Consider the following 16,384-nt stretch of genomic DNA (forward strand, 5'->3'; position numbering starts at 1 on the left):
CTGATAAAAAAATAGTACCTTGTTAGAACGAGCTGTTTTTCTCAAATTCAAAGACACTATTTAATCCGATAAGCTGACTGTAACATCAAGCAAGTGAAGTTGCAGTCTTGAAGTATTACCGACTATCACTGTTTTGTCGTTGTTGATTGCACAGAACGCTTAGCCCGCGATTGGTTAGCACAACTAATCGATAGTGATCTCTGATGAAAACATTAAAGGCCGCCACCGAAGAGTCAATATGTAAGTCCGCCTTTGTATTCGCTTCAATTTCTAGTTAACAAGTAATAAATAGTAGTTCGCTTCATAGTGTGTCGTTCGTGGGGGTTTAAAAGAAATAACTGCCGTGGGTGAGTCCCCAGACAACTGAAAGTGATACGGTAGTTTGGGATGAAATAGGACGATTTGTACTGAGACGAAACTTAAGAACGTTTTTGTGTCACGTAGTTATCGTTAGCAATAGAAATTTGTGCACATTCGATTTATTTGCCAATACTTAGAGACATTTTTCGGCAGAGTATGTTCCATAAGGCTTAAATCTGGTTTGATACAGTTTCTTGATTGACCTTGATACAAGTATTTTCTAATATTAGTAATTGACTCTTGAAATATTATGTTCAAATTTCACAATTAACAACATTAGTATAAATCATGAGATTTCCTGCATGTAATATGAGGTTCCTTCTAGTGCACTGAGCTGCGTATGTCCAAATTGTCTAAGAGTATAATCGTTATTTTACTTTTTTCACGTACTCGTTTAGTGAAGTTTACAATAGCTGCTTTTTATGAAGGAAAAAAAACCAAAATTAAGCATAAATTAAAGGGGCTCACCTATGAACGACCACCGTTAACGGTGAAATTTATCAAAAAGAGATACTTAGTCATCGTGTTGTCATTGTTCCTTTAAAACAACTACAAAAAGGTAGCCGAGAAGATGAATGATTCGAAACCACTGGCAATGTTTGCTTTAGCATTTTGATAGAAAAAATAAGTTATTTTGTTTTTTTAGACCTATTGAACTAAGATCTGCTAAACTACGCACATTTTTGCGAAAAAATCATATCTTCCACATATTTACATACATTCATGTGTTTGTCAATTTTTCTTTTTGGGCCTCAGTTTAACGGCATCGAATGGCGGACCGGGCAAAGGCTACTCGGGGTAGAAAACGGACCTTCGGGAAAAACCACCCGCCCCCCAGCGCCGCGGATCTGTTTGACTCGCTGATTCAGGGCCAGGACAAGACGGCTAACGAGGAACCCAAAACTAAAAAGGTACGTAATAGAACTTGCAATAATTTTATTATTCAGTAAAAATCAAAATTCGCTAAACTTTACGAAGTTGAGTGTATTCATGCATGTTGGATATGTAGGTAAAATGATTCGCTCTAGTGGTTTTCTGCTGTCAATCATGATGACTGTATGTCATTCTTGTAATCATATGAGTCATATGTATGTACATCCGCTTTGCAAAATGGGAAATTGTATGTGACTTCACTTGCCTTCACCAGCTGCAAGCTTGCAACGACAGAATTTCATAGTGACTGCTCATTATGTTTATTGCTCGGCTAATTTTTCCTTTTGATGCATCGAACAATGCTAATAAGTCAACGTATTCTGTATGGCTGAAGATAAAACGTATTTTGCAGAGTAAGTCCTTGCCAATTAAAGAAAGCGAGCTAGGCGTTTCTTCGGGGCCGAAGGGCGGGGACGTGGACTCAGCTTTGGGGCAGAATCAACAAGAAAATTCCCCTGGCGATGATTCCAACAAAAGCCCTTTTCCAAGATCTGATGATTCGGATGGATCCGAAGACGATGGGCCCTGCGTATTAATGTCGTTCGGAAATACGCTAGACAAGGACAACACAGACAGTCCAGAGCAGAGCCCACGCAAACTTCAACGGGGCAGGTTGGTATTTATGACAAGGATTCGTTTGGAGATGATTTAGGATAACCATCTTTCATTGATACCAAGAAAAAACTATTATTCTGTCAGACTACGCCCAAATTTTTGCAATGGTGTTGGGCATGTACCGTACTTAATTTTGTGAAGTCTTAGTGCTGTTGCACATAACATTTATAAATAATCACTAGTTATATTTCTAATTTTTTGTCTACTATGGTAACGCAAAAAGGTCAAAGTACATCAAATAAAACTAAACGTTTCAAGTTCAATGACGGTATGCGTGATTAAACTATGAAGAACTTTTTTTGCAATACATATTTTACAACTAAAGATCTGCATAATGTAATCGTTATTTATAATATTGCTGATCGTGTTAAATATTAATACTAAAATATATGTTTCTGTAGGCGGCCCAAAGCGGACTTTCTTATTGAATCTACCGGGCAGGTTCCGGATACACCTAAAAAAGAGGTATATATCTGAAGTGCTTTTACATAGTGTGCAGCTCTCCCTTGATGTATTTCTGACGCAACTTCGTTCAAATATTCCCTTATACTATTTTTTCTTTGTGAGGGCTTCACAAGCCCAGCAATAGTTTCGAACATTAGCCGCCAGTAACAAGTGTTCATATAACTCAAATAGATGACGCTTATACATATCAATGACATGAGTGTGCGCGTGAAATGCAAACATTACAGCCCAAAGACTCTCTTCGAAGACAAGTCCTAATACCATTTGAGCCACGGACATCGTTTAAATGTTGATGATCTAATGTTCCTTTGAGAGTAACATATGTAAAAAAGAATCGCTTCTTTTTACATCTGCCCTCCATCTATTTGCATCTAATCTCCACAGGGTATCAGCAAGCCTGTAAACCTGCACAGTGAGGAGGATAATGAAAGTGATGCCAAGGAACGGGAAGATGAAAACATTGTCACGAGTAACGTTATTCTGCCTTCCACTGATGGTGTTGAGAACGACGACGCAACTGCAGCCAAGGCTAGCACAAATGCGCGCCGTAACAGTGACGCTGGAGGTGTGGGGTCCCTTGGGGTATCCAAGGATGTCGAAGATTCAATTCGGAAAGAGATAGAGAATATGCTTGCTAACAACCGCTTCCGAGGCGGTGCCCGTCGAGGTGAAGGTGGCGATCGTGACACTGGAGACGTTAACGGCGATATGTCCGTATCCCTTGAGGAAGACGTAATCCTCGTTGAGGCTGGACGAAAAAAGCACTGTCGTTTTTTGATACGTCGACAGGAGGACCAGACCCCACCTTCGTCAAGAAATTATCGGTGTTTCAAGTGCTCATACAATACGACTCGCATGAACAATATGATCCGCCATTATCGGCAATGCTAGCCTGATGACGATGCGTGGCCCGGAAACATATGATGGATCTTTGGCTCAGTGAAGCTAGAGTGTTATGAATTTTATTTTATCACATGTCACCAAGTGTTTGCATAGAAGAGGCGTCTATTGTGGGACTGGGGACGTGGCGTATCGGGGTAATGTTCTCGTTCAGTAGGTAACCTTCACAAAAGTTTAGGGGTAAAAGTATGCGCGTTGTCCACGACAATCAATATCTATTCCATAAACATTATGTACAGTAATAGTACCATAGTTGTTAAGTTACTTCTTTGGAAGCGAAAAGAAAAACAAGGTAAAATAGGATGACATAATTAGGTAATAATAACATAAGGGTAATGAAAAACAGTGGTAATTTAACATATAATTGGGCCGAACGAACATAGTGACTGAAGTTTTGGAGGTTTCTGTTTTGTATCAGATTTGTTTTTCTTGCTTATAGTGGTACCGCCTGGGATTATACAATTTCTATTATTCTAACAACTGGTAACTTGATCTTGCGTATTGGCTGTCTCTTGATAGAGAACAGTTGCTACTTAATGCATAAATTCTGCTTACTAGTAGAAATAGCTAATGGGGTAAATAATAGATGATTAATGATGTCGCAATTACTTGGATTTACACCACGATTTGTGAAATTGTAAAAAAAATTCATAATCAGTTTCGATTTTAGCTAAGAAAGAAAATATGTAATTCAGTTCTTTTGTATAACAAAGTTTAAACTTGGGCTGGGATTCTATGCCTTCGCCACACCTTCTCTACCTCTATTGTGTAGATCATTGTATATAGCTTCATCGACAAATGTCTCAATCAAATCCTGAAATTCATCCGGCGACATTTAGTTTATTATTGTGCGAATGAGGTAAAAATAGAACCTGTAAAAACGACAGCGGTGCATTCACACAAACAATTCACTAGTGCCACGGAATTTCTTCATGAAAGACAAAGAAAATAACATGAGTCGAATACACAAGTCGTCGTAAGAACTATGTGTGAATAGTCATCAGCGAATCGAATAAAAATCACCAAAAATGATCGTAAAAGAAATTCGTAAGGCGCTTTATTTGTCTGTTCTCATTTCTTCAGTAACCGTTCTTCAATCGTGCCGCTCACAAGTGTCATGACACTTTCAATAAGCCCTCTTTCCGAAACAGATGACCTTATTCTGAGAGTTGGATAAATTTCGTAATTTCTGCAGCACGACATTATCAAAAAATTGCATTTAATGTTTAGCAATGTGCAGCATATTTTTCTGGTGACAAATATTACCGCATATGACGACAGTTTAGTTCAAACTGGCCAAGCTTTTTTCTCGTTTTGTTGTACTGCGTCGCTTTTTTAATACCTTAATCCTGCACTAATTTTTAACGTCTTTCATGCCTTCTCTCGGTAAGTCGTGAATTAAACCTATTTATCATAAAAGCTTATTCTAGTAAACACAATAAAAAAATGCATGATATCCGTATATTTATATCTATAAACAAGAATGACAGAAACCCCTAAAAAGTGCAGGGGAATAAAATGTGCAGAGAATATACACACGATGCTGTGAAGAAACCACACGAGCAGTACAGAACCATTTAATCATACATGCTTTTGCGGATTTTCTTCTTTGCAATTTTCTTTCAACGAAATATTACATTATTTGTATAGATTCTCAAGGCATTGCCGATGAGTTTATCCAGAGTAACGCACCCTTTGCTCATCTCGTAATAACAATAGTTTCCCTTATCCAGCTATTATCTACTCTTTTTTGATTCTTCTACATTTTTTTTCGGCGAACATTTTGCCGACGTCTCGTCTATAGCGTAGGACATGCCAAATTCATTAACTCGAGTCTTGTCTACTGGGTACAGCCTAAAGGAGAAACAGGATCGGTTCAAGGAACAATTACAAAAATGTTGGTTAACAAAAAGTCACGCTATGTATCGAGTTTTTTTTTGTTTTCACCCATGCTTTTCGTTATTTGTGGTCTAAAGCAAGTTCTATATATTAGATATAAAGTTAAATACTCCCTAATAAAAAAGCCGGCCTGTTTTTCGAGGCATTATACATTTGTTGCCTTACTAACCGTTTGAATTATGTTCGGATTTGAAAATCTAAACTACTCTATATAAGAGATAATCATTAAATGGACGCTTTTCACCTAACGGGACATACCATCGTTGATAAAGGAATATGAGGAAAACAGCGTCATCACGGAAACAGGCGACGCGATGGGCTGTCGGCATGTGTATAATAAAAGCGAACAGATCGTCGATGAAGGTGTTGAACGCCTTATACATAAATACCTGAAAACACGTGAGCAGAGCTTACGAATAAATTAATTTTACAATAACAACAACTTTCAATTACTAGTTTAAAATCGTCCTAGAGTAAAATATATTAGATCACTCGAGACTCTAGAGGTGTTAGAAGCAACTCGCAGAAAACAGATAAATCATTATTATGTGTTATATTTCATTGTGAGTATCCTCTCTGGCAAGTGGATGTGTCAAGGGATCGAAGAGACGAACTAAGGAACATATCAGATAAAGTCCGTTTCACTTACCCTCCATGGGAGGTGGGCAACCGATTTGAGTCGGTAGTTGAGAAACAGCTGTGGTAGCATCAACAAAAAGCCAAACGCATAGACGCCATTAGCCAATGATGCTATACTCCATGAATACCAGCTGAAACCCCCATAATAATAGTGGAAGCATCTTTTAGTAAAATAATAGGCAACAAGCATATCTTAGCATCAATAGTAAATATTACAATTAAAAATTACATATTTTGGGCATACCTGCTAAGCTCATGCCTCTTCGCGTTCTTTTTCAACATATTATTAATTTTCTTTATTTGTTTTGAAGGCTTTACTAAAAATTAGGAGCCTAACGGGCTTCTAGCATGGAAAGGTAATGTATAAAAAAATGCAGATCTAAATCGAACGCATTTACACTAACCTCTTATGTGGCTGGTAATACAAGCTGTATATCGCTCCACCGATGGAAAGTGGCAATAATATATACGAAAGAAGCTTCATTCCTTGAGAATCGATTTCATCAGTTTTCTGCTCTGCCTCACTGGAACTACCGAACTGAAACAAACAGATAGAACTAGTAAGCGACGCTAAATGTTTTTGTTTTTTTTTTCAATTGACTTAAAATCTCTAATCTACCTAAATGGTACAGTGATTAGACAATTGCCTTCATATCATATTGACACCTTACCTTAAAGCCGACTGGCAGAATTTTCTTCCAACAGATCGAAACCTTCATTGCTTTAGCCAATTTCCATAACTCGATAGCAGTCGAAACAAGGTTTGACAGAAGAACCAGCCTCGACGTGTCATTGTCGTACAGATACAGAAGAATGACAATCTATAATGCGGACATAGAAATATGTAGAAAACAGCGCACGATACATTAGCATTTTTGCAGCATAATTTTAGTGTCATTAAAAAACGATTTAGTTCACGTATCAACCGTAGTAAAAGCTTTAGACAAACGACGAAACATTTAACTAACAGTGCCGTGACGTACGCCTGGAAAATCAATAGTGAATCTATTTGTTACACCAGAATATATCATACCTGCGATAGCGCTCGCCATCCGATAGCTCGCACTGAGATGCCCTCAAAGTTATCAATATTTCGCCAAAAAGACACGTCGTTTTTAAATGCCATTACATCAAAGATCATCTAAAATATTTACAAAAGAAACGTGCAAATATTAATAGGTTTTGCTAGGCAGAACGCGGCGTATCGGCTACAAGCTAATTCTGTTGGCACACTATATTCAAATGAAGATCTATTCCTAACATAAACTCCGCACATTACTATTGGAGTTCTCTCTCTCTCTCTCTCTCTTTTAAGCATGTTTTTTAAACCATTTACAATACAAACAAAAAATTAAACATTTACAGAAGGAGAATACGGTTTTTTTGCTTTGTTACCGAATCAAGCAAAGTTGTATTTAGAACCGCATAAGTCTACATCCAGTCGATGGCACAACTGCTCAGTTATAGAACACATCCATAACTGCTCTTAGTTTGCGTTTGAATAGATTTAATAGGAGTATGCTCTACCTCACACTTACGTGTAGTGCGGAGACAAGAACTGTTGTAAGCAGAAGTACTAGGGAGGTGTCAAAGAAGATGGTTTTCACGCCATCCGTATCCTGTAATAGTTGACAAGCACCAATTTTGACGACAACAAAGTCATTAGTATGTACTATGCGTACAGCAAAATGCTAATGTAAAATTAAAGCTATAATTGAAAAAGCATTATTATATAGTAATCTGTTGTATTCAATACATTAATACAATGCTGTACTTTATAAACATGTTGTATTTCAATATCGATAACGTTAGCCTACCTATAATTACGGTGGATGTCGCATTCTTGCATCAAAGAACATTATAAAGCATTTTTCCTAATGTCTGTCTGCTTCGGTTGTTAAAGCATCATATAAGTAGCAATTATAGGAGCATCCTGAGTCCCCGCAGTCGCTCCCCGCGGCTTCCATTCGCAACAGAATGACCCCAGTTAAGATTCGAAATAGTTCAGCTTACCTGTTCAGAGATACCAAACTGTTCCATGTTGTTGAGTGCCTCTTTAACAACGGAGATGAACTTAAGTTTTCCAACCGTTATCTGATTGAAGGAAACCTTCATTCCAAAAGTCGATGTTGACGGTGTTATATGCTGAAAGTCACAATTACAAGGTAGACAGGACGATTGGATGATTCAATTTGCTTCTTATTCCCTCTTTTAAATCTTTAACTAGGTTGATTCGTGCATCATGTGCTACTCCATGTATGAAGAACGTATTACAGTTGATTGCTGGACTGTGCCAATTGTCATCAGAGCCTACCATGTTTTGCACCGTAGAAAATACCGTTTTATTGCTAAAACCAACAGCAGGGTTTTTAAAGAAGAATCTAGCATCAAACGAAAAAGAAAAATCATTCCTGCCTATTTCGGTAACCGCTTCTATTATATTAATTTGACTATTGGCCAAGACGGGCAACTCTATATTTGAAGGGCTAGTCTCTACAAAAAATCGATTCTTTTGACTAAGCCATTAAATAGCTTTAGTATCTTATGATAAAATCATTTAAAATATTTTTGGAATAAAACAAATTTGCTTGGAGCAATGATTATCAACGTTTGATCCGAAAGAGATTTAAAAGGCATGTGAGAAAACTAATGGCTAATAACTATATTATCACATTTTTTAAATCTTTTCCAGTAAAGCATTATAAATGAACATGCCCTCATTAACCCTATATATATTAAGTACTAAACTGGGTCCATGTTTTCGATCTCTTCATCCGCCCTCCCATCCCTATGACCTTTCTTTTACATCGATAACTTATATTATTATTTCTATATAGCGATGCTGTTATAGCTAGTTATAGGGAGGTAAGCCTAAATACGTTATGGCGGAACTTTTTGGAAGAGCTACTGGGTGCTCGAAAGGGAAAAAACGGTTCTATGCATATGTTTGATCCAGCAAAGGGTTTTTTGGTAGACATGGAATAGAAGGGGCTAAAATTACAATAGGAACAGGACCATCGTTTGCTGCTAAATATAATAAAACCGACAATGTTTGTGTGACTATATGTGGTGATGGCGCGATTAATCAAGGGCAACTTTATGAATCTTTTAATATGATAAAACAGTAGGATGTATCTGTTAAAAGAAATAAACAATTTGGTACACCTGGCAAACCAGTTATTGGTATGAACTTTGTGGTATATGACGCTATGAGAGAGAAGAGGCGTCTGAGACTATAAGAAAAAAGCTATCCTTTGCTGCTTGAAATAAAAACCTACAGATATAGAAGGCACTTCATATCGGATCCGAGTAGATATCGTTCTAAAGATGCAGTGACTAATTACAAAGAAAATAAAAATCGGATCGAGGAAAGGAAAAGTTATCATCTAAAGTTTAATTTAGTCAATGAGTACAAATTAAATAATATAGAAAGAAAACGAAGGAAGCTGTGGAAGAAACAGTAAAGTTCGCGCAAGAAAGCCCAGAAGTTGAAGCTTCAGAGCCTTGTACAAACATCTATAATAATATTTAAAACAAAATTTAAGGCACCTAACTCAAATTAAAGTCGATCAATTGACTCGACGAAGTAACAATGTATTTTTATGGATATATTTGAAACCTCATAGATTTTTACTTGCCACGAGATCTCTGTTCATAACAGCGGCCGTGTTGACGTACGCGATCGGTACGTATTTGTTTTGATGGGTCAACTTTAGAAGTGGAATTATTTCAGAAAACAGTGAATTGATCGGCATCGAGTGCGGAGTTGCCATAAGGCATACAGTTAGTGTTGATGGCAGATGCGTATATGGTCGTTCTAACTCCTCCTAAAAGTCACAAAGCAGCGGTTGAAATGTAAGCATAAATTGGTTGTATGATATATATAAGTACATAAAACTTATATTATGGATAAATGGGCGCGTATAACTTGGAAACATATTCCTTCGACTCATTAACTGACATTCGAACGTAATTATCAGAATAAGTCTTACTAATAACAAAAACGTGAGATAATTTCGCTGCTTTATGTAGTAGTTGATCAAAAACACGTTGTCTAAACAACACAAATTTGCAAGGACACCTCTTGCACTATACTTTTCGTGGATAGTGCGTGGATGATAACACTATCCAAGGCGTCTACCTGTGAACCCATTGACGCCTTTCTTCGTTTCCTTACGGCCTTCGACCTTTCTTCATCACTGAGTGGTTCTTTGCCATTTCCTCCAATAAGGGATACAGCTTCAGGCTTTGGCACTGCATACCGTGAGAGTCGAACAGAATGCGCGGTAGCTGTCGATGAAGAGATTAGATCTAGAGGCTCCTTGGCAGCAGCAGAAGGTGTCCGCGAGTCAAGAAATACGTGAAGGTAGAGGCTGCCATTCCGTCTCACCGAAAGCGGTACATCAAAACTCTTTAAAATCCTAGAATACGGAAAACATCTCCAGTAAATCACCTCTTCGCAAGTGCGACCCATCTGAATGCAAAATAGACTCGCGTTCTAATCGATACTATGCGAGATTTTAGAAGATAAAACTTATAAAACTTAGATGTAAAAACGGTTTGTTGGAGACTTAAGAGGCTATAAGATGATTATTAAAAAAAACTTTTCTGTCCGAAGCGTGCTTAACAGCAGTACTCGAAGTAAAACGCAAAATATAGGACTATGGAGGTTATAAACTAACCGTTAAAACGGAAGTTCCATGCATGCAAAAAAAAATTGTTAAATTCTTCAAGTAGGATAGGTTTTACATGTAAACCTAATTTTTGCTCAACTATGGGCCTATTTCATGTCTCTAATATATCTCACTCTATACGATTTAAATTAAACAGTTATCGATAATTGCATTAACTAAAACGTGGATTGCTCTTTATTTCCAGGTTTGGATTGATTTTCGGCGACGTTCCGTGACGTTCGCAGTTAGAGTCGGCCAGGCCGACTTACCGTAGCATTAGTTCCAAAACAGAGCCAAACAGAGTCAAACAGAGTTCACTGTCGGACCAATTGAACGGAAATCACAAGCAATGATACTACTTCGTAAACAAAAAGGCATCGAAAATATGGCTCTGTACGCACTGCTCAGTTCTAATCCCAGTTGTTGCCGTCGAAGTAACGTCTACCAGGTTTATGACACGTGTGTGCTGTTTTCTTTCAATCGTTGAAGCTGCTCTCAAACCCCATCGCGTGAATAGACTTCAGCTATATCCTCGTTTTTTCTCGGGTTTATTAATCGTTTCCAAACTTTTCCTTCCAGTTATCTCTTGAGCTTTGAAAAGATGAGACCACCACTTGAGATTAGGTCTATGGAATATGGTAGCTAGTTAATACAGATAGCGAGTTCTCTTGGAGAAAACTTTAAAGTAGTCACGTGTGGGCCGGAACTTTGTAGCAATGAAGACGGCACAACCTTAGATCTGTAGTTAACATCTATTTCGGCGGATAGCATTACACATTCTTCTAAAAACATCTTGGCAGTACTTCCTAATGACAGTGGAAGTACTGCTAAAATTATAATGTAAAATTCGAAAAGTATACGGTGAAAAGAAAGTGTTTGGTACAGTTCATACTTTTTCGCTTTCAAATTTTTTCGCGAATAACTCGTGTGAAACGTCTAACTCTTCTACGAACCGCTTGATGATTATTCGATTATCCTATGGCTTACGCTGCTTTGCTTTTTCTGTCCATTTTCGACGTAGCGGGTAGCTCAGGACAAGAGTTCTTTTCAAAATCCTCTTTCCGTCACGAAACCACTTATGCATTCAGTATTGATTCGTACGTATACATCAGCTCCAGTGACTACGGCAGTATCAGCCGCTCCTTACTCGCTGTTGGGCCAGTACTAGATCTGGAATTTCTCGCGCTTAACCTATTACAATTTTCGTACGGTACGGGCGAACAGACGAAGCAATGAAAGCGGAGTCGTTTTCATATAATGTTTTTCTATTTATCGAAATCTAACTGAAGAATGGTACGAACTTATACTCTATACAATGTTGGTTTCTTGGATTATTACGTCACTTCTCCTTCATTCACCCTTATTACCACGCTACAGTAAGCCTTTGCTAATAACTTCGTTGATTTCCCCTTCTGTATTACCCCCCCCCCCGCTCCCTCACGTGCTATATAGAAATTATTATAGATTTAGCGTGGAAATTTAACATGCAGCACTAGCTTAGTAGCGAGCACTGCCACAATCACGGTATTCCTACTTATGCCCATAGCCTCATCTTTATAAGCCTTTTACGGCATTGATACCATGTGTGAGCGCTAAACTCAAATTTTAATACACAACATGATACACGCGTTGATATTTTCGTTCCTCAAACAACGCATTCCGGCCGAAAGTCAACGTGGTTGTACACGGCCTTTCGCCGACAAAATGCGGACGACTCATCGATACTTTTTTGACCCACCTATGCATGTATATTAGACTAACAGTCCAGCTTGGAACCAACACATTTTTCTCAATTTTAGATAACTAAAAAGTGTCCCGTGGTAATGCTTTTACGAAAAAGTTAATATTTAAAATAGGTTTTTTTCGCATATCCTTTAAATATGCTTACAAATCTGAAGTAGTCTGCGTAACGTCAAAATCGGCCTCATTCAAGATTATTTGGTGCTTTCCAATTTTAATGCGTGATGCCGTCTCTTCAGTGGTGACAACCATTACTAACTGAAAAAAAAAAACAAAATCGACCTTTAGGTTAACGGTCTTAGTGAAACTTGCTTTTCTTGCGTAAATCGGACGCCAAAATCTATTATGTAGTCTTCGTATCCAGCGATACAGTCTATATTTTAGATGTATGGCAGAGAAATACATCTAAAAAGAATTATGACTTCATAGTTGAAAATGACAATTTCTATACATTTATGGTAAATCTTTAAAGATCTCTTCAAAAAATAATATCATATTCGATGTTCACTTTATGTATTACCGGTGGCAAAAAATTATAAAGGATGACGTATATTATATGTAATCTAAGACTGAAGATATTACTTAAAAAGGCATGCTAATTTAAAAAATGGCATCTCGGATTTAAAAAACCTATTTACTTTAATGTTTCGAATTCATCTGTGACTGCCTTGAGCCACCTTTGAATAAGGACACCTAACATATAAGCCTACACCTCATAAGGTCTCCATCACAGAAGAAATAATATCGTAAACTGTATCGCTATTTTTTAACCTCCGCAAACGCGAGAAATAAAGTAGATGCCAGAAAAGCTATTCTTCTTCCACATAATGTACCCTTATCTGTGGCTCGAGGTAAAATAGTGTAATCGGCACGAAACAGTGACGATACAACTGAAGAGCAAAGACATAAATGATATTTAGTATGGGCAAGCGGAAAATTAAAGAGGAAAATCAATAAGCAGAAACTGCTAATAATCTCCCAGAAGCCTAATATATCATGTGATACATGAGATCAATGTACTCTAATTCTCTGAACAAAATCATACCTAGATCTTGCACATAATTCACCTTACAGGCCTTCATCGTTAACTAGGTGGGCTACTTCCCATATGGCCCATACAGTGGACAACTTGCAGTTTTGCGTGATAAAAACGTTTGTAGTGCTAAAAAAACTGTAATCATAAGGCAGGTCATCAGACTCTTAGGTAAGCCGTCCAGCTTCCTGTACTACAAAGATTCACCATTGCTAGTATTTTTAAAGTAATTATTTTATTTTGAACAATATTGCTTTGCCTTAGATTTTGGATTTGCGCAGAAACTCTTATTGCGTTATCGGCCGTGTTTAAAACGACTATATAAGCCTTTAGTGAAATATATTCGATAATAACAAAGTAGTGATCCGTTGTGTATATTTTCGTTTAAATGAACTCAGTGTTACACAATTCCTTAGGTTATAGCTGAGCAAATTCAAGGCGTTATCAGAAAATCAGTCCTAGTGTCAGATCAACGCTCCCACGCGATGTGAACAGACACATACGTATGGAGTACAAGTTAAATGAATAACAAAACTTCATAAATAGCAGTCCATCATTACAAACAATAACTCATTCTTATACACGTACTTGAAATATTCTCCTCAAAAATAATCTCTACTTATTGTACTAATCCTGGGAACTATTATTACTAGTGCTTATTTACATTACAAGAACTGTTTGAAACGTACCCGAGCTGATTTGGTCTGTTTCGATACTAACGGTGCTAATTACTTTTGCTGAATGTATACATAGGTATATATATGCTGATATAGAATTTGTTAACGTTCCGGTATACAACTAACATCCTAAATAGGAACGCAGCAGCAAAAATAGGAACGAAAGCTTGCATTCGCGTAGCACTATTACCAATTTTGTCTGCACTCTAATGATTATTTGTGCAATTTGCTTCATGCATAATTATTTAGTAATTAATGATAAAATCATCCATCGTATATTTTCTGATATTGATTATACTACACCCTTACACTACGTGCAGAGCCCAATCCATTCCCATAGGTAAACAAATTAAGCCCATATTTATGAACCTGGTAATTTCAAATTATTAAATACAGTTTTAGATAATTTAATCAAATTAGGCATAAAATATTTGTGGGGTTCACTGAACAATTATAAGATTTGCCGAACATTTTGCGATAAGTTCGTCAGATCATAACGGATTGCACTTGATCACTACCGTACCTGATGTTTTAGATCTCCTTTATTTCGCCAGGCGGGCTGCAGACAGGTTTTCGAATCAACATCAGTACATTCAGCAGGGTTATAAATTTTGTACATTGTGTACATTGAACTACCGATGTAGCCGAGGAATATAATGGCTACAACGCCTCCGAGTGACAGACTTCCAGGTAGAAGACCCATTGCAACGAAGTAATTGTTCGTCGTTGTTCGTCAACCGGTGGACTTAGACGAAGCTTGAAGATCAGACCTATCGAACAGAGCCTGCTCATTAGCACTGAATACCCAGCAATCGTATTCTGATTAGTTGAAGTTTCTGATTGACATGTCGTACTATATGAAAACCAGTCTGATAATGTCATCTCTAGTTTGTTTTGGCTTGCATTTTACTGTATAGTAATGCAGCAGTGCCCAAGTCTTTCAAGATTTTCTGACGAAAAAGGTAGCGAATGACGGAACTTATTCGTACACTCGATGGTAAAACAGTAGTTTCAGATGAATATTTACTATTTAGTTTTATCTCATTAAGGTGTCTAGTGGCGGAAATAGTATCCAAGGTGAAAATCGAGTTAAATATATCTTCAAATCTTGTATTACAATTCTACTGATGGATAAAAGACAAAATGATAATCTGCCTGCAAAAAAATGTGAAGCGAAGGAATAAGAATCAAGAATAATTGTCATGGTTCTAGTTTTGCCCTAAAAAGATCTCATTATTTTCAATATAGTGATTTTAAAATGTAATGTTCTGTAGAATTTAAAATCTAAGATTCGAGTTCTGAGAAGAAAAGGCAGAAACTGTTAGTTGCGAAGCAACTTAGAACCAGAGTAAACAGGGTTTTAAAACAACGTATCAACCTGTCGATTGCTTCCACTTTACGATGCTGTCACTCAAAATTTATCCCTTACGAACTATCGCTAACTTAGATAAATAGTTATATTATGAATTAATCATTCATGTATCAACCGAGGTTGTTTCAATATATGGGTATTATGATTCAATCTGGAAATTAACTTACTCCTTAGCAAAAGCTGCAGTAGGCTTTCGATCACACTGTGAAGCTTGCATACAATTTGAACACACGCTTAAATACATCGAGTCTATTAGCGGCTGAGATCTTCGTGTAGCGAACGACGAATCTTGTTACTCTTTTGTAAATACCGATTGAACCGAAGCTATGGACAGAAGCGGTCATCTGAATTGGATACACTTGTCCATACGCCCGCTGAAGTGAATCCCTTTCTATTGTGCTATTTCTACAAATTATCCAACGTGTTGTGGTCGCATTACTACCTGCTGATCGTTGGTACCATCTAAAACCGGTAGTTTCCCTTCGCAGGATAAATAAGTTATCCTCACAATTTTTCCTGTTCCCAAATTTATTGTTTCAGAATTTACATTCCCTGGTGGTACCCAAGTATTCTGTTGACAAGTTTCTAAGTTACACAAGTTTATGGAGTGTCGCAATTTAGATTTTGCGAGCAAACTTTAGTCCAGACAAAGGAGTTCGTTGGCGAGAACTGTTTGTTGGGCCCCGTCGTCTGACGTGTCGCTGGCTTTCAATGAGACACTCCTCTCATTTAGCGGCTCTCCCAAAAACAAACCCTTTGGATACCCTCTCCAACCAGCACAATCCCCTTTCTCAACCGCGCACCTAGACCCTGAAGAAATAGCACAGCGGATACTATCGAGCTGCGCGGAGTTCACCGCTGAAATAAATATAGTTCTTATGCGTACTCAAGGGATTTCGTATGAAGCAACTAGGAACTACTTAGTACGATAAATGTGCGCCGTGCAACGGTTGATCCAAATGAATAAATTAGAACGTCTAATTGTTGTAATCTTAGAGCGCAAATGGAATGAATACGAATTAAAACGAAGCCGTGTTATTGATAAAAAGCAATCTACCGATTGCACACGAGCAGAGGT

At 37.6% G+C, this 16,384-nt stretch overlaps 2 protein-coding genes across 7 annotated transcripts; one reads left to right on the forward strand and one right to left on the reverse strand.

Moving 5' to 3' along the window:
* The first annotated feature begins 20 nt into the window (after positions 1 to 20).
* Positions 21 to 4,333, forward strand: LOC111244058 (uncharacterized). Of its 4 annotated transcripts, none has more exons than XM_022790627.2 (5): positions 21 to 240; positions 1,117 to 1,271; positions 1,628 to 1,905; positions 2,310 to 2,373; positions 2,758 to 4,333. In XM_022790627.2, exons 2-5 carry the CDS (start codon positions 1,131 to 1,133, stop codon positions 3,262 to 3,264), a joined length of 990 nt encoding a protein of 329 aa, XP_022646362.1. In that variant the 5' UTR covers positions 21 to 240; positions 1,117 to 1,130; the 3' UTR covers positions 3,265 to 4,333. The 4 variants fall into 4 exon arrangements, with proteins under 4 accessions (XP_022646362.1, XP_022646363.1, XP_086836978.1 ...); XM_022790628.2 differs by having other exon boundaries at positions 227 to 347; XM_086980852.1 differs by having other exon boundaries at positions 227 to 347; positions 1,646 to 1,905.
* Positions 4,303 to 16,024, reverse strand: LOC111244056 (lipid scramblase CLPTM1L). 3 transcript variants are annotated; one of them, XM_022790624.2, is made up of 13 exons: positions 15,474 to 16,024; positions 14,458 to 14,704; positions 12,373 to 12,482; positions 9,953 to 10,232; positions 9,450 to 9,638; positions 7,825 to 7,956; positions 7,350 to 7,430; positions 6,845 to 6,952; positions 6,483 to 6,632; positions 6,216 to 6,349; positions 5,822 to 5,942; positions 5,431 to 5,561; positions 4,303 to 5,127 (listed from the first exon to the last, which is right to left on the reverse strand). In XM_022790624.2, exons 2-13 carry the CDS (start codon positions 14,635 to 14,637, stop codon positions 5,010 to 5,012), a joined length of 1,734 nt encoding a protein of 577 aa, XP_022646359.1. In that variant the 5' UTR covers positions 14,638 to 14,704; positions 15,474 to 16,024; the 3' UTR covers positions 4,303 to 5,009. The 3 variants fall into 3 exon arrangements, with proteins under 3 accessions (XP_022646359.1, XP_022646360.1, XP_086836973.1); XM_022790625.2 differs by having other exon boundaries at positions 14,458 to 14,731; XM_086980847.1 differs by lacking the exon at positions 14,458 to 14,704.
* Between the last annotated feature and the right edge of the window lie 360 nt (positions 16,025 to 16,384).

This window comes from Varroa destructor, unplaced genomic scaffold (assembly GCF_002443255.2).
Source record: "Varroa destructor unplaced genomic scaffold, Vdes_3.0 BEIS01000002.1, whole genome shotgun sequence".
Taxonomy (NCBI): Eukaryota; Metazoa; Arthropoda; class Arachnida; order Mesostigmata; family Varroidae; genus Varroa; species Varroa destructor.

Bases quoted from the DNA above. Each gene is read 5' to 3' on its own strand.
- LOC111244056 (XM_022790624.2), bottom strand. From the start codon at position 14,637: ATGGGTCTTCTACCTGGAAGTCTGTCACTCGGAGGCGTTGTAGCCATT. The intron at 7,431-7,824 runs GTAAGCTGAACT...CAACTATTACAG, and splicing joins AGTTTGGTATCTCTGAACAG to GATACGGATGGCGTGAAAAC. The intron at 6,953-7,349 runs GTAAGTGTGAGG...TAAATATTTTAG, and splicing joins TTCTTGTCTCCGCACTACAC to ATGATCTTTGATGTAATGGC.
- LOC111244058 (XM_022790627.2), top strand. From the start codon at position 1,131: ATGGCGGACCGGGCAAAGGCTACTCGGGGTAGAAAACGGACCTTCGGG. The intron at 1,906-2,309 runs GTTGGTATTTAT...ATGTTTCTGTAG, and splicing joins CGCAAACTTCAACGGGGCAG to GCGGCCCAAAGCGGACTTTC. The intron at 2,374-2,757 runs GTATATATCTGA...TAATCTCCACAG, and splicing joins CGGATACACCTAAAAAAGAG to GGTATCAGCAAGCCTGTAAA.